Below are 23520 nucleotides of genomic sequence, written 5' to 3' on the forward strand. Positions count from 1 at the left end.
ATCAAAAATGCAAATATACTAGAGGGAAGGTTATTTATACAGCATTACCTTGCTACCAGATAACAAGAGATTGGTACCCAATGTAAATAAATGTACCATATTTTTCGGATTATAAGATGCACTTTTGTTCCCCCAAATTCTTGGGGAAAAGTGGGGGGTGCGTCTTATAATCCGAATCTGTGTGCTGTGCTGTAGAGAGGGGGGGGCAGCTCTAGGGTGGTGTCAGGGGGATGAAGTGGGCTGGCTGCAGGCTGCTGAGACAGCAGGAGGTCACATGCTCCCTCTCATTAGCCTCATGTAATATTCACTGCACCAACTGTTCATCACCTTGGTGCTGAAGCCATGCAAGTTGGTTGATAGGGGGGCAGCGAATATTGCATGTACCTGCACTCTCCCCCCCTCCCATCATGAATATGGACCTCCCCCTCGGTCACTCTTATATGCTGACAGGCACATGCCCCCCTGTGCTGCTGACAGTTACATGCCCCCCGGTCACTCTTATATGCCCCCTGTGCTGCTGACAGGCACATGCCCCCCGGTCATTATATGTCCCATTGTGCTGCTGACGGGCACATGCCCCCCGGTCACTCTTATATGCCCCCTGTGCTGCTGGCAGGCACATCCCCCCCGGTCATTATATGTCCCATTGTGCTGCTGACGGGCACATGCCCCCTGGTCACTCTTATATGCCCCCTGTGCTGCTGGCAGGCACATGTTCCCCTGTGCTGCTGGCAGTCACATGCCCCCCGGTCACTATATGTCCCCCTGTGCTGCTGACGGGCACATGCCCTTCCCGTCACTATTATATGCCCCCTGTGCTGCTGGCAGGCACATCCCCCCGGTCACTCTTATATGCCCCCTGTGCTGCTGACAGGCACATGCCCCCCTGTGCTGCTGGCAGTCACATGCCCACCGGTCACTATATGTCCCCCTGTGCTGTTGACAAGCACATGCCCTCCCCGTCACTCTTATATGCCCCCTGTGCTGCTGGCAGGCACATCCCCCCCGGTCACTCTTATATGCCCCCTGTGCTGCTGGCAGGCACATCCCCCCCGGTCACTCTTATATGCCCCCTGTGCTGCTGGCAGGCACATCCCCCCCGGTCATTATATGTCCCATTGTGCTGCTGACGGGCACATGCCCCCCAGTCACTCTTATATGCCCCCTGTGCTGCTGGCAGTCACATGCCCCCCGGTCATTATATGTCCCATTGTGCTGCTGACGGGCACATGCCCCCCGGTCACTCTTATATGCCCCCTGTGCTGCTGGCAGGCACATGTTCCCCTGTGCTGCTGGCAGTCACATGCCCCCCGGTCACTATATGTCCCCCTGTGCTGCTGACGGGCACATGCCCCCCGGTCACTCTTATATGCCCCCTGTGCTGCTGGCAGGCACATGTTCCCCTGTGCTGCTGGCAGGCACATCCCCCCGGTCACTCTTATATGCCCCCTGTGCTGCTGACAGGCACATGCCCCCCTGTGCTGCTGGCAGTCACATGCCCACCGGTCACTATATGTCCCCCTGTGCTGTTGACAAGCACATGCCCTCCCCGTCACTCTTATATGCCCCCTGTGCTGCTGGCAGGCACATCCCCCCCGGTCACTCTTATATGCCCCCTGTGCTGCTGGCAGGCACATGATAAAATAACAAACACTTAACTCACCTTCCGATGATGGCTCCCTGCTCCCAGCTCCTCTCTCAGTTGCGCTTCCTATGTCTGTGCTGACATCCAATAATGTGATCGGCACAGCACAATGATGACATCACTGTGTGCCCAGGTCACATGATCCGATGCCTGGGAAACAAGGAGCACAACCTAGGAGCTGGGAGCAGGGAGCCATCATCGGTGATTTAAGTGTTTGTTATTTTATCATGTGCTTGCCCGCAGCACAGGGGGCATATAAGAGTGACCCCGGGGGGATGTGCCTGCCAGCAGCACACGGGGCATATAAGAGTAACGGGGAAAGGGCATGTGCCTGTCAGCAGCACAGGGGGGCATGTAAGAGTGACTGGGGGGATGTGCCTGCCAGCAGCACAGGGGGCATATAAGTGACCCGGGGGGATGTGCCTGCCAGCAGCACAGGGGGCATATAAGAATGACGGGGAAAGGGCATGTGCCTGTCAGCAGCACAGGGGGGCATGTAAGAGTGACTGGGGGGATGTGCCTGTCAGCAGCACAGGGGGCATATAAGAGTGACGGGGAGAGGGCATGTGTCGGTCAGCAGCACAGGGGGACATGTAAGAGTGACCCGGGGGGATGTGCCTGCCAGCAGCACAGGGGGTATATAAGAGTGACAGGGAGGGCATGTGCCAGTCAGCAGCACAGGGGGACATATAGTGACTGGGGAGGCATGTGACTGCCAGCAGCACAGGGGGGCATGTGCCTGTCAGCAGCACAGGGGGCATATAAGAGTGACCGGGGGGATGTGGTTGCCAGCAGCACAGGGGGCATATGAGAGTGACGGGGAGAGGGCATGTGTCGGTCAGCAGCACATGGGGACATATAGTGACTGGGGAGGCATGTGACTGCCAGCAGCACAGGGGGGCATCTGCCTCTCAGCAGCACAGGTGGCATATAAGAGTGACCGGGGGGATGTGCCTGCCAGCAGCACAGGGGGCATATAAGAGTGACGGGGAGGGCATGTGCCAGTCAGCAGCACAGGTGGACATATAGTGACTGGGGAGGCATGTGACTGCCAGCAGCACAGGGGGCATGTGCCTGTCAGCAGCACAGGGGGCATATGAGTGACCGGGGGGATGTGCCTACCAGCAGCACAGGGGGCATATAAGAGTGACGGGGAAAGGGCATGTGTCGGTCAGCAGCACAGGGGGACATATAGTGACAGGGAGGCATGTGACTGCCAGCAGCACAGGGGGGCATGTGCCTGTCAGCAGCACAGGGGGCATATAAGAGTGACCGGGGGGATGTGCCTGCCAGCAGCACAGGGGGCATATGAGAGTGACGGGGAGCATATGACTGCCAGCAGCACAGGGGGGCATGTAAGAGTGACCCTGGGGGATGTGCCTGCCAGCAGCACAGGGGGCATATAAGAGTGACAGGGAGGGCATGTGACTGCCAGCAGCACAGGGGGGCATGTGCCTGTCAGCAGCACAGGGGGCATATAAGACTGACCGGGGGGCATATGACTGCCAGCAGCACAGGGGGGCATGTAAGAGTGACCCGGGGGGATGTGCCTGCCAGCAGCACAGGGGGCATATAAGAGTGACAGGGAGGGCATGTGACTGCCAGCAGCACAGGGGGGCATGTGCCTGTCAGCAGCACAGGGGGCATATAAGAGTGACCGGGGGGATGTGCCTGCCAGCAGCACAGGGGGCATATAAGAGTGACGGGGAGAGGGCGTGTGTCGGTCAACAGCCCAGGGGGACATATAGTGACCGGGGGGGCATATGACTGCCAGCAGCACAGGGGGGCATGTAAGAGTGACCCGGGGGGATGTGCCTGCCAGCAGCACAGGGGGCATATAAGAGTGACGGGGAGGGCATGTGCCTGTCAGCAGCACAGGGGGACATATAGTGACTGGGGAGGCATGTGACTGCCAGCAGCACAGGGGGGCATGTGCCTGTCAGCAGCACAGGTGGACATATAGTGACTGGGGAGGCATGTGACTGCCAGCAGCACATGGGGGCATGTGCTTGTCAGCAGCACAGGGGCATATAAGAGTGACTGGGGGGATGTGCCTGCCAGCAGCACAGGGGGCATATAAGAGTGACGGGGAGAGGGCATGTGTCGGTCAGCAGCACAGGGGGACATATAGTGACCGGGGGGCATATGACTGCCAGCAGCACAGGGGGGCATGTGCCTGTCAGCAGCACAGGGGGGCATATTGTTACCGGGGGGTGCATGTGCCTGCCAGCAGCACAGGGGGGCATATTGTGACTGGGGGGGCATGTGCCTGCCAGCAACACAGGGGGGCATATAGTGACCAGGGGGATATGTGCCTGCCAGCAGGACAGGGGGGCATGTGCCTGCCAGCAGGTTATATAGATACCAGGATGAGGGACATATGATTTGTAAGACGGACACTGGCATGGTTTCTCTGCCTGTTAAGGTTTGTTGCAAATGCTGGATACGGTACACTACTGATTGGTCCCTATTACATTTGCCTTTCTAATACCTTTTGGTTTCTATTAGGCATTTTCTTCTTGTATGTGTATTTACATTTATTTATATTGGGTACCAATCTCTTGTTATCTGGTAGGAAGGTAATGCTGTATAAATAACCTTCCCTCTAGCATATTTGCATTTTTGATTGGCAATGTTCTTAATACCTAATGAGCATGGGTTCTGATGTATATTGACAGATTGAGTTGCACTCTATTTTGTATGTTATACAATAATGACCCAGGAAACTATATTGTGAGGTTCATGAGGTGTCAGCTAGCAGTCAGTGCTCGTGCCCCCTATGGGTGCAATATTTGTATTTCTATGTTTTTAAAATTTGTGTTGTTAATGGACATTAATAAAATTTGTTATTTTTACATGTTGATCCCTGCTGTCATGCATGTCTTCTTGCTCTTCTCTTTGTATCAATAAGTTTGATGAGTCACATGACCCTCTTCCCATTGAAAAAAATAAAGTTGGATCCAAAATGGCCGACTTCAAAATGGCCGCCATGGTCACCACCCATCTTGAAAAGTTTCCCCCTCCCATATACTAATGTGCCACAAACAGGAAGTTGATATCACAAACCATTCCCATTTTATTTAGGTGTATCCATATAAATGGCCCACCCTGTATATTTATACTCCATATATACTATACTCCATTCCCACCATAGAGTGATGTTATTTATGTCTAAACATTGGTGCAAATACTTGCACCTTCTTGCTATAGAAAAGACAAAAATTGGATTATTTTTGACTTTGCACAAAATTTATGAACCGAGTGCGCCATTTGGAAGAATCTATCACAAGAAGCTGAAGCAAAAAACCTAAATAAACAATAAGAAAATTGACGTAAAAAAAACAAAACTCAAATTATAAATTGGGGCTCTGAATGTCTGATAGTTCATAGGTTTAAGTTGCAATTTTTGACACACTTAATATTTTTTCTCTTCGGTGTTAATTGTGATTTTAAATCTAAGGGAATGATATGTTGGCGCTCAGTCTTAATTGTATAGACACACTGATACAAAGGCAGTCGCTGTCTTTTCTTGAGGGAAGCTAGATCTTATATCATGTATGGAGCATTTTTATTTGATCCGGGTGCACTTTGCACAAATGATTAATTAGCAGTGAACAATGGACCGCAAAGTTTTGGCACATAAAATAAAGGGGAAAAAATGATGTTGTTATCAGCCCTCCATATCTACATAGTGCTAATTGAATGAATCTATTAATTAGTTTTTATACAGTTATTAAAGATAATAAGCACACTGAAAAGAAAGCGTCTAATCTCTTTTTTCTTCAGTCTGCCCAGAAATTTACTGTACATACAAAAGAATAGCTCTGTACATTCCAGATCATCAAGTACAATTATGTTAAGTTCAAGATATTTTACATTGTGCGGTTCCCTTTTTTTGTGCTGGGTTTGTTGTTTGAGTAAGACGATTACATGTGAGATTTATTAAAGAGGTTGTAAGGGATTAGTAATAATGATTTTTTTTCTAAAGAAACAGTGCCACTTTTATCCTTGGGCATTGTCTGGTATTGCAGCTACGCAACTCTCACTTGAAAAGATCCGAGTCACAATATTGTGTGGAGCTGTTGCCGGAGACAAAAAAAGCATAATCCTTTTTTTTCTGATGCTGTGTAAACCTTTTAAAAAAGCTGTTGAATTGTTGTTTCACCTTCGAGCATCACGTGTCACTTGTGTAAAGAAACATAAAAAATTTACAAACTTTGTGCACTGCTTTTTTATTAAAAAAACACCCCAAAACTTGCTTTGGTCCTGAGCTGTAATCTGAATTTGTATTTAAAATGTTGTGGTCGTCTAGTAGAATCAGTCATCAGGCTGTTGTCAGACATGCCCAAATGTTGTGGTCGTCTAGTAGAATCAGTCAACAGGCTGTTGTCAGACACGCCCAAATGTTGTGGTCGTCTAGTAGAATCAGTCATCAGGCTGTTGTCAGACACGCCCAAATGTTGTGGTCGTCTAGTAGAATCAGCCAACAGGCTGTTGTCAGACACGCCCAAATGTTGTGGTCGTCTAGTAGAATCAGTCAACAGGCTGTTGTCAGACACGCCCAAATGTTGTGGTCGTCTAGTAGAATCAGTCATCAGGCTGTTGTCAGACACGCCCAAATGTTGTGGTCGTCTAGTAGAATCAGCCAACAGGCTGTTGTCAGACACGCCCAAATGTTGTGGTCGTCTAGTGGAATCAGTCAACAGGCTGTCGTCAGACACGCCCAAAAGTTGTGGTCGTCTAGTGGAATCAGTCAACAAGCTGTCGTCAGACACGCCCAAATGTTGTGGTCGTCTAGTGGAATCAGTCTAGAGGCTGTTGTCAGACATGCCCAAATGTTTTGGTCGACTAGTGGAATTAGTCAACAGGCTGTTGTCAGAAACGTCCTTAGCCACTGAGCTTAGTTTAAGAGATACATGCATTTGAGCCAATAAGGTATATGGCAACAATAAAAAATGGTGTTAAATTTAAAATTCATCGGGCCCAATTCATCAAGCAGTCTGCACAAGCTTTGTGGCAAAAATATGAAAAAATATGGTTACTTTTTGAGTTTTACATCACCTCTGCTAAGTTTTTGAAAAATGGGCAGAGCTTAACAAAAAAGGGGCACTCACGGTTCGTCAGCTTTCTCAAAGTATATTTTGCAAAAGGACATTTATTTTGCCAGCCATACCAGCTGTAAGATGCTCCAAATTCATTGAGATAGATGCCTCTTGAAGGGGTTGTCCGAACTTATGCTACAAGTCTGTAGTCACTCTGTGACTGCAGACTTGTAAAAAATGGAAAGTTTGTGGTCTGTATCCGCGCTGCCAGGTGATGAAGAGACATCAAATGTCGGAGATAATGTTAAAAAAAAGTTTTTTTTAAATTTTTCTACATGTTTCAAAGTGTAACCCACTTCTTCAGGAAAGAAAACCATATCATGATAGCCAGATGATATGGTTTCTGTTTCCTAAAGAAGTGAGCTACACTTCAAAATGTGTAAGGAAAAAAAATATTAATTTTTCATTTACATTATCTCCGGCATTTGATGTTTTTTCGTCACCTGGCAGCGCGGATACAGACCACAAACTTTCCATTTTTAACATATTTCTCTGGTGAAATCACCCATGGATCTGCAGCAGCTATACCGCCTGGGATCAGGTCAGTATATATTGATACTAGAGCACCCCTAGACGCAGGGCCGTGGGTTACTCGGCACCGGTCCTCTCTGGCTCAGTTCTGGGGATGTCACGGTGGCCGGACCCAGTCCGTGACCCTGCTAAGGGGTGTCCAATAAAAGAGATGATAAATGTCAGCTAAGGCTTCGTGATGCCACCTGTGGTATTCGGTCAGGGTGACCGACGCTGCTTGGGGTCCACTGGGGTGATGTGATGGCAGCTAGATGGTATACCTTCCCACAGGTGAAGTATGTCCCCAGGGCTTCCCGGTAGTGTAGGTGGTGATGGTGTGAGGTACAGTCAATAACGAGGACACAGGGTTGCAGTCTCTTTACCTTTTACAGAAGGCTTCGGGATCTGCAATCCAGAGCACTGTTAACAGGGCTGTCTGAGACCGGCCGGTCCGAAGGCACATCCAGAGTTCCCTTTGCAGGTGGAAATCAGTGCCTACCAACTAGCGCCTGTGTGTTGTAGTTCTTCCCTGCTGAGCATTCGGGATAGTCCTCACAACTTCTGTCCTCGTTCTTTCAAGTTCTTTCTATTCTCCGTCCCCCAAGTTTGTTATGGCTAGGACGCACCCAATTGACGGGAAGGCTCGAAGCTATTCTGGGACCCTAGAGACGCCCCTCTCCACGGTTGCCCCCTATGTCTGCTTAGGTGATGTAAGGTAGACAGCCAACCTATAATTAACTGTCCTGCGGTATTTGAAGTAAGGCATAAAGTCAGTTACTTCCTCGGTGTTCCGGTCACCGGCTATGCACCTCAGTAGGATGTTGCCGTTCTCGGGGCACGACTCCTACTGGCTCTCCTTTGTGCTTGATCTCGTTTTTCACTGTCCACAATATCCTTTGCTTCGTGTCCTTTCTAAGGATACCGCCGCAAGGTAGCGCAGGCGCGGTTCCGTTTCGTTCTGTTCTTGTCGCTAAGTCTCTGCCAGGTTCCCACACCTGACAGGGACCCCTCTGAAGTCTCCCCTGCAACACCCCCTGCCACGGGATGTTGCCTGGGCGAAACCCAGTCAGCTTCTGTCTAACTTCCTATCCAACCCCTAGTTTTACCAGTGTGAGGAGTGGCCTAATAAATAAAACCTTTTGCTCCCCCTAGTGGCCGGAGTGTGAAGTGTAATGTGTGCTCGTGATACCTGGTCAGATGAACTCCTTTAGTGCCATCAGACGTACCATCACTCCCCTTAGTGGCAGAGCAACACTACTGCAACGACCAGGTCTCTGGGGCGCTGCAATACAATTTTTAGTAATTACTATTGGATAAAACCCTATTTTGCACTATTTTCTCTTCAGCTGTTTATATCACTGTAAACTTGTAAACCCTGTTCACTGTGAGGATTTTCTGGTGACGGGAGTGGGGAGGCATGTGAGTGAAAGTATACACTACCCCAAGGACGGACAACCCCTTTGCTGCATCAGATTTTGTCAGACTTAAAGAAGGGCTCCCATCAAAGTTTTTTATTCTCTTCATGTATTGCAGTCATCATATTATATGGCACTGTGCTCTTACAATTGCTCATTTTGACTTTCTACCCAGCTAATTCTTCTCTTTTCCATTAGGTCTATGACATCACGTGATTAATAACTGACTAGCTGAATCCTTCTAAGCTTTATGTAAAAACAGGAGGTCAATTTTTTCTGCACAAGTTGTGAGTCACTGCAAAAGTCTATGGCAGGGGAGGAAGGAGCAGCTGGGGTCAGGAGATGAAGAGGGGAATGATAAATGCAGGGACAAGAAACTTCCTGTTTCCACATAGAGCAGAGAAAAGAGAAGAATTAGCTGGGTAGAAAGGCAAAATGAGCAATTGTAAGGACACAGTACCATATAATATGATGACTGCAATTTATTAAGAGGATAAAAACTTTGATAAGAATTCTGCTTTAAGCCTGCAATACACATTATATGCCTGTCGGCCAAATGTTGAGTCAGCTGATTGTTTGGTGGCAGCTATCCTGACTGCCTCTCCCATACACAGGAGCCCTCCTGTGTAGTGTTGAGCGATACCTTCCGATATCCAGAAGTATCAGTATCCGATAGGATCGGACGATATCCAAAAAAATATCGGATATCGCCGATACCGATACCCAATACCAATGCAAGTCAATGGGACACAAATATCGGAATGTAAATAAGCCCTTTCTGTCCTTCTACATCCAGTTCTGGAGGGGGGAAGAGTCTGGGTGGACACTGTGCATGTCTGTGCGGGCCTGCCGGGGCTCTGTGCGGGCCTGCCGGGGCTCTGTGCAGGTCTGCCAGGGCTCTGTATGGGCTGCCGGGGGTCTGTGTGGGCCTGCGGGGGCTCTGTGCGGGCTGCTGGGGCTCTGTGCGGGCTGCCGGGGCTCTGTGCGGGCTGGCGGGGGTCTGAACGGGCCTGCCCGGGCTCTGTTCGGGCTGCTGGGGCTTTGTGCGGGCTGCTGGTGCTCTGTGCGGGCTGCTGGGGCTCGGTGCTGGCTGCTGGGGGTCTGTGCGTGTGTGCAGGCATCGTCCGATGGGACCACAAGTCCCATCGGACGATGCCTGCTACAGTGACAGTGATTGACACATTAGCCAATGATGGGACAGTAGTAGTCCCATCATCCGGCTAATGTGTTGAATGAAAAAAATAGCCATACATACTACATATATACTACATACTACATACAGTACATTCATACATTACATACAAAACATACATACAGACATACAGTACTTTAAACATAGAGTACATACTCACCATTACTTGTCATTTTGATCCCGAAGCCAGTGTCATCTGTAAAAATATTAAAATAACAACCAATATACTCCCTGTCCGCAGAAATCCATGAGTGTCCCACGACGATCTCCTGTGGAGAATGGCAGCATCAGCTGATGCGACCGCTCTCCAGGGGCTCCAGGAACACAATGACGGGAGGAAGGTATCCTTCCACACTGTATTCCTCCGTCGCTGTAAAAAAAATAGTCCCTTGTCGCACTTTTGGCATTGCTATGTGAGAAATTTTCCCACACTGCAATTGCCATAAAGCGAGACTTTGAACTATAGTAACCTCAGTGATGCACTGCAGGAGCCATTGTCTCCTGTCAGTGTGTCACTGAGGGTCCTATAGAGCAGTGACATAGAGCTACGTCGGCCCGACGAATAGCGACGAACCCGTACTGACGCAAGTGTGAAAGAGTCCTTAATGAGCGTTCAATTTAAAAAATGTATGTATGTAGTATTTTTTTTGTTTCACATTCAACACATTAGCCGGATGATGGGACTACTACTGTCCCATCATTGGCTAATGTGTCAATCACTGTCACTGTAGCAGGCATTGTCCGATGGGACTTGTAGTCCCATCGGACGATGCCTGCACACATGCACAGACCCCCGGCAGCCCGCACAGAGCCCCGGCAGCCGACACAGAGCCCAGGCAGCCCGCACAGAGCCCCGGCAGCCCGCACAGAGCCCCGGCAGCCTGCACAGAGTCCCGGCAGGCCCATACAGACCCCTGGCAGGCCTGCACAGAGCCCCGGCAGGCACGCACAGATCCCCGGCAGGCACGCACAGACCCATCGCATGCCCGCACAGACCCCCCACGGTCACGCACAGACCCCGCCCGCACACACACACGCAGTCTCCGCCCACGCACCGCCCACACTCCATTATAGTGTATCATTGCACTATAGGAACTTCCGATTCCGGTATCCGATATCGCAAAAGTATCAGAACTCAGTATCGGAATCCCGATACAGCGAATATCGGCTGATACCCGATATTTGCAGTATCGGAATGCTCAACACTACTGTGTGATCTACGAAAGAACATCAATTCATTGTTGAATGAATTAAAAAATAATGCGACTGGAAAATGACACTGCAAAATACAACCCAAATATGATGGACACATTTTCAAACAAATGTTAATGGTCAAAAATAATGGAAAAAAGATCGCTCAGAACAAGAAATGCCGTTTTGTCCTGAAGTGTCTTCATCTTGGAAAATACGGCTTATCTTCCAGACATGCTGCATTGTTAACTTACTGACAACCATATGTGTCAGACTGAAGGCCGAATCCATCAATATCGGTGGATTTGGCCAACATTAGGCCTGTCCCACACGTCCAGATAATTCCGGTACCGGAAAAATCGGTACCGGAGTTATCCGTGTCCGTGTGTCCGTGAGCTCACGTAGGCCATCCGTGTGGCACACACGTGTGCCGCCCGTGTGCCGATTGGGTACCACACGGAGCCTGCAGGAGACAGCGCTAGAGATAAGCGCTGTCCCCTGCATCTGGTGCTGAAGCCACCATTCATATCTTCTCTCCAGCAGCGTTCGCTGGAGAGAAGATATGAAAAATCCTTTTTTTTTTTCGTGTTTGAAATAAAGATCCCTGTCCCCACCCCCCTCCCACCCCCTGTGCGCCCGCCCACTGTTAATAAAATACTCACCCGGCTCCCTCGCAGCCTCCTCTCCACACTGCACCTTCTCCTGTATGAGCGGTCACGTGGTGCCGCCCATTACAGTCATGAATATGCAGCTCCACTCATATGGGAGGTGGAGCCGCATATTCATGACTGTAATCGGCGGCACCACATGACCACTCATACAGGAGAAGGTGCGGGCGGAGATGACGCTGCGAGGGAGCCGGGTGAGTATTTTGTTAACAGTAGGCAGGCGCACAGGGTGTGGGGGGGGGGGGGGGGTGGGGACAGGGATCTTTATTTTAAACACGAAAAAAAAAAAGGATTTTTCATAGCGAACGCTGCTGGAGAGAAGATATGAATGGCAGCTTCAGCACCACATTGGGGGGACAGCGCTTACTGTAGCACTGTCTCCTGTACGGCACACGGACTGCACATGGACAGCGTCCATGTGCGGTACGTGTTTTACACAGACCCATTGACTTTAATGGGTCCGTGTAATCCGTGCGCTCCCACGATCACTGACATGTCTCCGTGTTTTGCACCCGGACACACGGTCCGTGAAAACACGCTGACATGTGCAGAGACACATTGATTTCAATGTGCCTACGTGAGTCAGTGTCTCCGGTACGTGAGGAAACTGTCACCTCACGTACCAGAGCCACTGACGTGTGAAACCGGCCTTAGTCTGTGTATGAGGAGTGTTAGGGTATGTGTCACACAATGTTTTTGTTGGGTGGATCTGCTCTGAAACCCACCTGACAAAGAACTTAGAAAAGTCTCAAAAAGATCAATATGCATTTTCTCCATAAAATGACTTGCTGTTCATAAGATCAAGCTCTTGAGCATCTTTTAACTGCTTCATGTTTAAAAAGACACCGAGAGGCTAAAAGAATTGAATTGACCAGTCTTCAGGCATCCTCAAAATGAAGAATAAGTACTGAGAAAATGACCAAAAAATGTAATGTAAGACCCTTCAGGACAAAACTAATGGCATGTCTTGAAGTGTATTCCTTTTGGACTACTCGGCAGGTTCACCCGCGTGTAAAAGATGTTGTGTGCACATATTGTTAGTGTTGGTGGACTGCACTAAATAAATTTAATGAGGAAGTGTAATTTCAACCCGGGTTCCATTGTGCAGAGATGTAAAACTGCAGCTAATGTGAACAATGATGGAGAACGCATTGAGCGATTGCTAGCTCTCACTGAGTTAGACGTCACTCAGTGAACAGCACGCACAGTAACGAAGCTGATGCTCTGCAATAGAGCTGTGTCACTCGCACACAGTAACGGAGCAGATGCTCTGCAATAGAGCTGTCACTCACACACAGTAAAGATAGATATGATGCTAGACATGATCCCTGTTAACTTCACAGAAGACCGAAGCTCACTAACGGAGCAGGTAGCAAACAGTGGTCAAACAGTCCGCAACTGCACTCAAAACAACTCCTCTCCTGAGGTGCAGGAATTCTAGTGGCTATACGCTAGTCTTGAATCATAGCACTGCAGCCTTGCAGCGCTGGGGTCCTGGGTTCTAGTCCCATCCAGGACAACATCTGCAAAGAGTTTGTATGTTCTCTCCATGTTTGCGTGGGTTTCCTCCGGGCACTCCGGTTTCCTCCCACATTCCAAAGACATACTGATAGGGAATTTTAGATTGTGAGCCCCAACGGGGACAGTGATGATAATGTGTGCAAACTGTAAAGCGCTGCGGAATATGTTAGTGCTATATAAAAATAAAGATTATTATTATTAATCCACACAAACTCCTCTACAGAGGTGCCGGAATTCTACTGGCTATACAGCCGACCCTGAGCACATGCTGACACAGACTACACAGTTGCAAAGTCCATTCACACACGGAAAATGGTTGATACTAGCGCATAGGCGTGCGCCTCTGAGAACCTTTTATACATACAGCTCAAGTCCAGTCAGACAGGACCTTGCCCGTGGACCAATCCGGAGCTGCCACATCACCAGAGCAGCTGACAACCGACCATCAATGAGACGTCGCCACATCACGAGCATGCTGAGTAGGGTGATCTCTGGACTTTGTCTCCAGAGTGTTCGCTCGTCGCTGACTACCGCTGGTTACCATAGGCTTGGCTGAAGAGCCAGCAGTAACCAGACGAATAGCATGAGCCTGAGCAAGGCGCTGGAACCGATGTCTATGCTCAGCAGCACCCGCAGCAGTCAAAGCTGAATGGGAGCCACTGATGCAGGCAAGTCTTGGGATCTACCCCGTGCAGTGGGAGAATCCCGGCACCTAACACATACCCTTTGAAGGGCTTTCCAAGGATTTGATATGGAGTCCTAGCATTAGAAACTGTTGTAAATATCAAATCAGTGGTGGTCCGATGCCTGACAACCATGTACTAGTCAGCTGCTTGAAGCCCACCCCATGACCGATGACCAGTGTAAGCATTCTTCGGTACTGCATGTCAGCTCCCAAACTGTGCACATTTGGCCGCTGTGGGAGTCTCGTACAACTGCTCAGTATGGGTGCCGTTTATGCTTTAGCTTGTCTCGACCCACAATATCCAATTCAACTGAAGATGATTATAACTGGAAGAACAATTTGGAAGAGGATGCATTGTAATAAGAATTTACTATAGATTACTAGCAAAGAAGAAGACTTTCTTGGTATGTGAACAACTTGCATTGCCATCGTTTTTCTTCTTGAACTAGATGTAGGCCTTTTTTTCCTTATTAGGGTTACTTAGTGAGATGTGATTGCACTAACTCTCTATAAACCAACTTATTTCCTCTGAAAATTAGGAGGCAATATTTCTATCCATGCAAGAACTGCCATCTCTGATATGTAAATTTTCGTGCTTCTCTTGTTAACTTACTGAAGAGAGTTATTTTATGGTTTTTAGAAATAACCTGATGAAATCTAATGTAACTTGTTGAAGTCAGTATGTATTTCACCAGATAAAGGTTTGTGCACTTTCTCCAGCTGCCTAGAGGTTTGGGTGCTCTTTACATCTCTTTAGAGGTTTGTGTTCTCTACAGCCCCCAGAGGTTTGTATGCTCACTTCAGCCTTCTAGAGGATTCTGAGCTCTCTAGATCCCTCTATATGTTTGTATACTCACTACTGCCCCTTAGAGACTTGTGTTCTCTACAGCCCCCAGAGGTTTGTATGCTCACTTCAGACTTCTAGAGGATTCTGAGCTCTCTAGATCCCTCTATATGTCTGTATGCTCACTACAGCCCCCAGAGGTTTGTATGCTCACTTAAGCCTTCTAGCCTTCTAGAGGATTCTGAGCTCTCTAGATCCCTCTATATGTTTGTATGCTCACTACTGCCCCTTAGAGAATTGTGTTCTCTACAGCCCCCAGAGGTTTGTATGCTCACTTCAGCCTTCTAGAGGATTCTGAGCTCTCTAGATCCCTCTAGATGTTTGTATGCTCACTACAGCCCCCTGAGGTTTGTATGCTCACTTCAGCCTTCTAGAGGATTCTGAGCTCTTTAGATCCCTCTAGATGTTTGTATGCCCACTACAGCCCCCAGAGGTTTGTATGCTCACTTCAGCTTCTAGAGGATTCTGAGCTCTCTAGATCCCTCTAGATGTTTGTATGCCCACTACAGCCCCCAGAGGTTTGTATGCTCACTTCAGCTTCTAGAGGATTCTGAGCTCTCTAGATCCCTCTAGATGTTTGTATGCTCACTACAGCCCTGTGAGATTTGTATGCTCACTTCAGCTTCTAGAGGATTCTGAGCTCTCTAGATCCCTCTAGATGTTTGTATGCTCACTACAGCCCCCTGAGGTTTGTATGCTCACTTCAGCTTCTAGAGGATTCTGAGCTCTCTAGATCCCTCTAGATGTTTGTATGCTCACTACAGCCCCCAGAGGTTTGTATGCTCACTTCAGCTTCTAGAGGATTCTGAGCTCTCTAGATCCCTCTAGATGTTTGTATGCTCACTACAGCCCCCTGAGGTTTGTATGCTCACTTCAGCTTCTAGAGGATTCTGAGCTCTCTAGATCCCTCTAGATGTTTGTATGCTCACTACAGCCCCCAGAGGTTTGTATGCTCACTTCAGCTTCTAGAGGATTCTGAGCTCTCTAGATCCCTCTAGATGTTTGTATGCCCACTACAGCCCCCAGAGGTTTGTATGCTCACTTCAGCTTCTAGAGGATTCTGAGCTCTCTAGATCCCTCTAGATGTTTGTATGCTCACTACAGCCCTGTGAGATTTGTATGCTCACTTCAGCTTCTAGAGGATTCTGAGCTCTCTAGATCCCTCTAGATGTTTGTATGCTCACTACAGCCCCCTGAGGTTTGTATGCTCACTTCAGCTTCTAGAGGATTCTGAGCTCTCTAGATCCCTCTAGATGTTTGTATGCTCACTACAGCCCCTTAGAGACTTTGGTTCTCTATAGCCCCCTAGAGGTTTGTGTGGTCTCTACAGCCACCTAGAAGTTTGTGTGCTCTCTACAGCCCTTTACACGTTAGTGTGGACTCTGTAGTTTCTAGTCGTTTGTATGTTCCCTACAGCCCCTCAGAGGATTGTGTGCTCTCTACAAACACCTATAGGTTTGTGTGCTTTATAATGTTTCTAGAGGTTTCTGTGCTCTCTACATCCCTCTAGATTTTTGTATGCTCACTACAGCCCCCCAGAGGTTTGTGTGCTCTCTACACCTCTCTAGAGATTTGTGTGTTTTCTATAGCCCTATTGAGGTTTGTATGCTCTTTTGAATACCCCTAGAAGTTTGTGTGCTTTTTTACAGCCCTCTATAGCAGGGGTGTCAAACTGCATTCCTCAAGGGCTGCAAACCATGCGTGTTTTCAAGATTTCCTTAGCTTTGCACAAGGTGCTGTAATCATTATGTGTGTAGGTGATTAAATTATCACCTGTGCAGTACAAGGAAATCCTGAAAACATGACCTGTTTGCAGCCCTTGAGGATTGCAGTTTGACACCCCTGCTTTATAGGATTGTGTGCTTTTTACAGCCACCTAGAGGTTTGGCTGCTCTTTAAAGCCCCCTAGAGGTAAGTGTGGTCTCTACAGTTCCTAGAGGTCCTTGTGCTTTCTACAGTTCCTAGAGGCATGTATGTTCTCTCTATAGCTTCTTATAGGTTATTATATTTAATTACCTTTTTTAGTTCTTGCATATTCAAGTTTTTTCTTCAAAGAACACAATTTTATTCAGATTACATTGCTTTCTGTTGGCTTCTTGGCTACACTATGAGGTCTTCATGGGGAATCCAACCAGAGGAACACCTGTATGGAGTTTGTATGTTCTCCCTGCGACAACGTAGGTTTCCCTCCATGTAGTCTGATTGGTTTTCTACATTCAAAATTATAGTGGTAGATAAATAAGTTTTCTATAAAGTCTACTTCAGGGTTCTTGACTCCCTGTTATTGCAGAGCAAGGTGCTGGGTGAAAGTTTTTGACAGAGGTCAAGGTAGGTACTGTTTTGACTTGTGGAGCCTTTCTACTGGCAAAGAATATTATAAGCTGAGCAATGTTATCTGGGAAAAGGGTATGCAAATTATCTCTCTGCCAAAATTGGGACTGAGGTTTAGGCCGTATACTTTTTTCCTTGCAACAACCATCAGCTGGCAAAGGGAGATTTATTAGCCAAGCTAATGCTTCATGGGAAAATTGTATTCAAATTATCTCTTCTTCAGGAGAAAGAAAGCAGTCTCTTCGGTTCCGCATTTTGGCAGTAGTCACTCTGTAATGCTACGTTCACATTTGCGTCTTTGGGCGCAGCGTCGTCGACGGATACCGACGCATGCGTCATGCGCCCCTATCTTTAACATGGGGGCGCATGGACAGGCGCTGGTATGCGTTGTGATGCGTTGTACGACGCATGCGTCATTTGGGTGCACCAGACAGGGCGCGGGCGACGCTACATGTAGCATATTGCCTGCGCCAAATTTCCAATCAAAAACGCATGTAACACACTTGTGTCGTACATGCGTAAATAAAACACATTAGTGTCTATGATAAACGCATAGGGCGCAGGTGCCTGCGTTGACCTGCATTGTACAATGCATGTGCCTTTTAAGAAAAACCCATTGATGAAGTGTCTAGACAGTAAAAGCATTTGAGGACAATGCATGCGTAAAAAAACGCTGCGTTGTGTATATGCGTTTTGCATTAAGTCGACGCTTCGCCCAAAGACGCAAATGTGAACGTAGCTTAAGGCCGGGATCACACACAGCGAGATACGGCCGAGTCTCGCAGGTTAAAACCAAGCTCTGGCACCGGCAGTCCAGAGCCGAGCGTGCGGCCGCATAGCAATACATGGAACCGCACGCTCCGCTCCGGAGTGCCGGTGCCAGAGCTTGGTTTTAACCTGCGAGACTCGGCCGTATCTCGCTGTAGTGTGACTCCGGCCTAAGTCAAAGTCTGACCCTTTAAAGAGTTTTGAAACATGATTAAGGAAACTAAGCCAATGTGGAATCTCCTCCTAAAGGATGAATGAGACAGATTTTCCAGAGTTCTTGCCCTCCTTTATTTACAGAACCTGGAACTGGTTGGTTTTGTGAGAGGCTTTCAACGGAGGTCTGCTTCGACATGCATAGGAAAAGGATATGAAAATTAGATCTCCAGTGCAACTTTTGGGGGTCACTACTCTATTAGTTGGCGTGGGTTACGCGTGACACTCCAAGCAGATATTCCAGACACTCATCATTTAAATTCATGGAAAGAAAGCCTAATTTCATATATTTATATCATATTTATAGAAATGTACAGCGTTTAGTGGCTCTCTATCTATTGAGGTTTTGACTTGTCCAAAGTATTAAATGGAATGTACAAATAATCCTAATGTTATCTCTATTTGTAGTCCATGTTACATACATGTTATTATTACCCATAAGGGTCCTTGTACACACGCCGTATTTCTTTGCCGCACAGATTTTGCATTCTGAGAGTGAAGTCTTATCTGTATTGCTTGCCTTTTACTACTGTACATCATGTGCTTACAGCGTAAGCAGCCATTTTAGGCTAGGAAGAGCCTGACTGTAATTGTTCTACTTTATCACCACATCATAGGAAACCTTTAAAAACATTCAACTTCAAGCTTCTCATTTGTAGACTAAGGGTACCGTCACACTATACGATTTACCTACGATCACGACCAGCGATACGACCTGGCCGTGATCGTAGGTAAGTCGTAGTGTGGTCGCTGGAGAGCTGTCACACAGACAGCTCTCCAGCGACCAACGATGCCGAGGTCCCCGGGTAACCAGGGTAAACATCGGGTTACTAAGCGCAGGACCGCGCTTAGTAACCCGATGTTTACCCTGGTTACCAGCGTAAAAAAAAACAAACAGCACATACTTACATTCTGGTGTCCGTCAGGTCCCTTGCCGTCTGCTTCCCGCACTCAGTGACTGCCGGCCGTAAAGTGAAAGTGAAAGCACAGACGTCACCGTTGTGCTCTGCTTTCACTTTACGGCCGGCAGTCACTGAGTGCGGGAAGCAGACGGCAAGGGACCTGACGGACACCAGAATGTAAGTATGTGCTGTTTGTTTTTTTTTTAGTTTTACGCTTGTAACCAGGGTAAACATCGGGTTACTAAGCGCGGCCCTGCGCTTAGTAACCCGATGTTTACCCTGGTTACAAGCGAACGCATCGCTAGATCGGTGTCACACACACCGATCTAGCGATGACAGCGGGAGATCCAGCGACGAAAGAAAGTTCCAAACGATCTGCTACGACGTACGATTCTCAGCAGGATCCCTGATCGCTGCTGCGTGTCAGACACAGCGATATCGTAACGATATCGCTGGAACGTCACGAATCGTACCGTCGTAGCGATCGAAATGGCAGTGTGTGACGGTACCCTATGTGTTTCACTCCTCTAACTGAACTTGAAAATGCACAAAACAAAATAAAAAAATGCGATCTTCTTTACTTAGTTACAGAACACGTTTTATATTTTTGTATTTGAAGCTTTATTTATGGACTATGATTTCTTCTAAACAAAACTTTTTTTTTTTTTAGTTTTGTCTCCTTTGACTGGTTTTTTTCTTAGTTCTACATAAATGAAAATTAGATGCTCAGGCAAAAGACGGACTAAGTGCAAACCTAATAAGAAAAATGAAAGCAGGACACCAAATGAAAAATTTAAAAAAAACTTTAAGTCCATAATGGCGAGCGACGATGTGATTCTTTATGAGATGCTTCGAAAAAGGTTCTCATCAAGAACCAAAATGTCGCCATTATGGACTATTAGAAGCACAAATTCTTTCACTTTTTCATTTGATGTGCTGCCTCCATTTTCTTAATATAATATATATAGATATATATATATTTATTTAACATCTGTTTCTTTTAGTTGGATGTTTTTAAGCTGTTTTTATTTTTGTTCTTCCATATTTTTAGAAGCGGGGGGAGGGGGGTTCTTCTAATTGAACCTCTCTTTATTTTTTTTTGGCTCCTCTTATCCGTAAGTAATCTACAGAATATCTTCTGCTTGCATGCGCACTATGTCGAGTGAAGTTTATTGTATATTCTACACTTAAAACTACATCTCATTTTATTCATTTGTTACAAGTGTCGTAATAAAGACCGACTTGCCCTGGCTTCTTGTCATCGCCATCCTGAGCTGCAATTTCTTTTCTTTTCAATGCACCAGTGTGTTTTGTCCAACATTGTTGTGTAAATTGTTAGCTGCAGGTCCCTTGTTCATCGGAAAAAGGCTTTTGTTACGTTTTACATTCACGCTGATAAGTACAACTCAATATTTCTGCCTGTTTGGCAGGATTGCGTTTTTCTGCCTGTACGTATCGTTCATGCCTCATCTTCCCGAGGATGATTTTTTTTGCTCCCAAAAATAAGAAGAGGCGTTTTCCTTGAGGCTGCATGTTATCCTCTTATCCCTACTGTTTTGGAATAGAGCGTAACCAGCTGGAGAACTGTAAGAAGTCTGATAATGCAGCTATTTTCTGCTGTCTCGTCTTAATCTTGTTACACAAATGGTTGTGAAGAGATTCATGAATTTTAATTTTTGCCCTCTGCATTAGCGCGTCACGTCACTCATATGCAGCTGCATTCTACGGGGAGATGTTTTCTCCTCCTCCTACAACGGGGGGGGGGGGGGGGGGGGGGAAATTAGTTACAATCTTGGCAGTAAAGCAAGTTACAGGGGGAAAGAAGGAAAAAAAAAATCCACCGATTTAGGCAGCCACCCATGAAGCTGATTAACAGTCAGTGATCAGGAGGAACAGCTTTGCCTCTTAAACTTTTCACCTTTCATTGTTAGCTGTGAAATTTTATTTCCGTTAAAAGAAAGAAAAAAAAAAGCAAAGCCTGTAATCAAAACTGTGCAATGCTACGCTATATGCCGGCGCTTTTTGTCCAAACGTACCGACACCATCTTCTAGGAACAAGGCAAAAATAAAAAGGAAAGGTATGTTGCCACTTTTTATTTATTTTTTTTGTCTATTTGTCTTTAGTAAATAAATTAAAAAGTGCATTTGTTTATTAATTTAAAAAAAAAAAAAAACTATTCATATTCTTATAGTAATGCATCTGAGTTCCGTTATCACGGGGTACGGGGTAAAGACTTAAGACTTTTTCGCCTCCATTTACTTATTCAAATACCATCCCTAGTGGCCGATATTTCCAATCTCTGCAGAGTGTTGTTGATAATTGTGAATTGTCTTTAAGGTAAACAGTATGAAACCCACCAATCCCCCCCACCACCCCCTCTATCCGGCAGCTGCTGTTCACCCGGTGGGTCTGAGCCTGCTACATCCAATTACACTGTAACCCATAAAGCTACTAATAGCAACTATATTATTGCCTCCTTGGCTGCTTTCTTCGACCTTATTCTGCGTGTCAAATTGGAAAATCGCTTTCTTTTCAAACCGGGGTTTTTGTTTTTATTTTTTTTACGTTTCGCCGATCTGAAACAATAAAAGTGTTTTTTTAATTAGAGAAATGTGTTTTCCGTACAGCAGGCAATTTATTTGACATTTTTACACAAAAGATATTTTCTCCCGATGCTAAACACCTACACTAGAAGTCTCAAGGCTCCTTTTTTACATTTATTTTTTACTGCTATTTATCTTGCAAAAAAAATAATAATTTTGCCAATAAATATTTTCTAAGTGAAGTGGATGTAAAAAAAAAAAATATTATTATAATTTTAGACTATTTGTAGAATTAGTCTGTCTTTGTAACTAAATAAATAGAATCGTCATTTAAGGGGAAAATTCATTGCGAGGCGATAACATTGTAAACGACAGATATTATAATGCAATTACATCACCTGTAGTCCATGCTTTCCGCTTACTGTCTGTCACGTGACTTCTCTTTCTCTCCCCCCTTCGTCCTCTCCTGTCTCAGCTATGCTATAATGCTTTTCTATATTTAATCTCTAGCCAATATACCAGCCGCTTTATGTATTTCACCTACCTTGAGATAATTGCGGAATCATGATGATCTCTTAATGCCCGGATTGGGTAGATAGCCAGCAATAAATAAATATATATATATATATATATATATATATATATACACACAACACATACATGTGTGTATATGTATATACTTTTATATGTGTGTGTATATATACCGTAATATATATGTATATATACTATATAAATAAAGATTATTTTATATATATATATACATAGATATATATATATATATATATATATATATATATATATATATATATATATATAGTATCCACAATTTATTATTTTCGGACTTTTATGCTGAACTTGGTTAGTGACAAAAAGAAAAATAGTATTTTTGCATTTGAAACCATACGTTTTTCTACAAATAGGTCAAAAGCTTTAGCGTAAAAAGATAATGTCACACCATATACTTGTATAATATTCTTTATTTGAATTAAAATATACGGTATATACATATATATATATTTTATATATATGTTATATATATGTATATGTTATTATATATATGTGTGTGTACTTTTTATATTTATTCATTTATTTTTTTCTATTTATTTTTTTTCTGCATTTTTTTTTATATGTATTTATTTTTTCAATTTGTGACGTTATTAAATAAAATGTTCAGGTAAGGCCCCTCTATAGAAGATCGATGGTTGTATACTGTATTATATTACTGGTGCTGAGGACACAACTCTTCACAACCTGTTTACTGTCTCTATTCTTGTTTGTTGCAGCACTCAGATCCCATTGCATTATGGAGGAGGTATTCTTGTATTATACTCCCTTATCCTTTTTTTTTTTTTATTCTTATTTATTACAGATTGAAGAAGAAGCCAGTGAAGCTTATCACCCAGATATCCATTATCCAATACTACTCATCCTCACATCAAGATAGTGACGTTCATGCGTGGAATCAGAGAATCTTAACAAGTGACTTTTCTTCTGACGCACCATCATGTATATTCAAGGGCATTTAATGTTGTTTTGTTTTTTTGTTGTGTTTTTTTTTTAAATTCACATAAAATAAAACATAAAATTAAACCAGAGTTTGTGTTATTCCGCACACCACAACATAAAACATTTAAAAAAAAATAGCAAAAATAGATATAAATATATGTATATATTTTTTTTACATTTTCTTGTTCTTCGACCCTTCTGCCGTAAACTATAAGAAATCAGTGGATCAGACAAAAGCCTCATGAACTGACCATTTGTCCTGTGGACACAAAGGCTCACCCGGCCCTCTGCTCCTCCTCCTCAATTATCTGCGATTAGTCTCAGTATGTTGAGTCAAGAAGGGGGAGTACACCGAGTGCTTATTATCTGTTTAGGTAGAAGAAGAGCACATTTAGGGCCTCTCTTAAGATGAAAAGTGAGCTCTAATCAGATCCCCAAAGAAAATGGGTGTTCTTTTCGAAATCTTACCAAAACACACCTTGT

General features: G+C 45.6%; 1 protein-coding gene across 1 annotated transcript in view; it reads left to right on the forward strand.

Moving 5' to 3' along the window:
* CAMKMT (calmodulin-lysine N-methyltransferase) overlaps positions 1-23115 on the forward strand; it is a 553085-nt gene extending 529970 nt beyond the window's left edge. Inside the window, exon 11 of the mRNA XM_069768616.1 lies at positions 22901-23115. Within this exon, the coding sequence (XP_069624717.1) occupies positions 22901-22975 (75 nt within the window). The 3' untranslated portion in view covers positions 22976-23115. The remainder of the gene's footprint in view (positions 1-22900) is intronic.
* Positions 23116-23520: the final 405 nt, after the last annotated feature.

This window comes from Ranitomeya imitator, chromosome 5, assembly GCF_032444005.1.
Source record: "Ranitomeya imitator isolate aRanImi1 chromosome 5, aRanImi1.pri, whole genome shotgun sequence".
Lineage (NCBI taxonomy): Eukaryota > Metazoa > Chordata > Amphibia > Anura > Dendrobatidae > Ranitomeya > Ranitomeya imitator.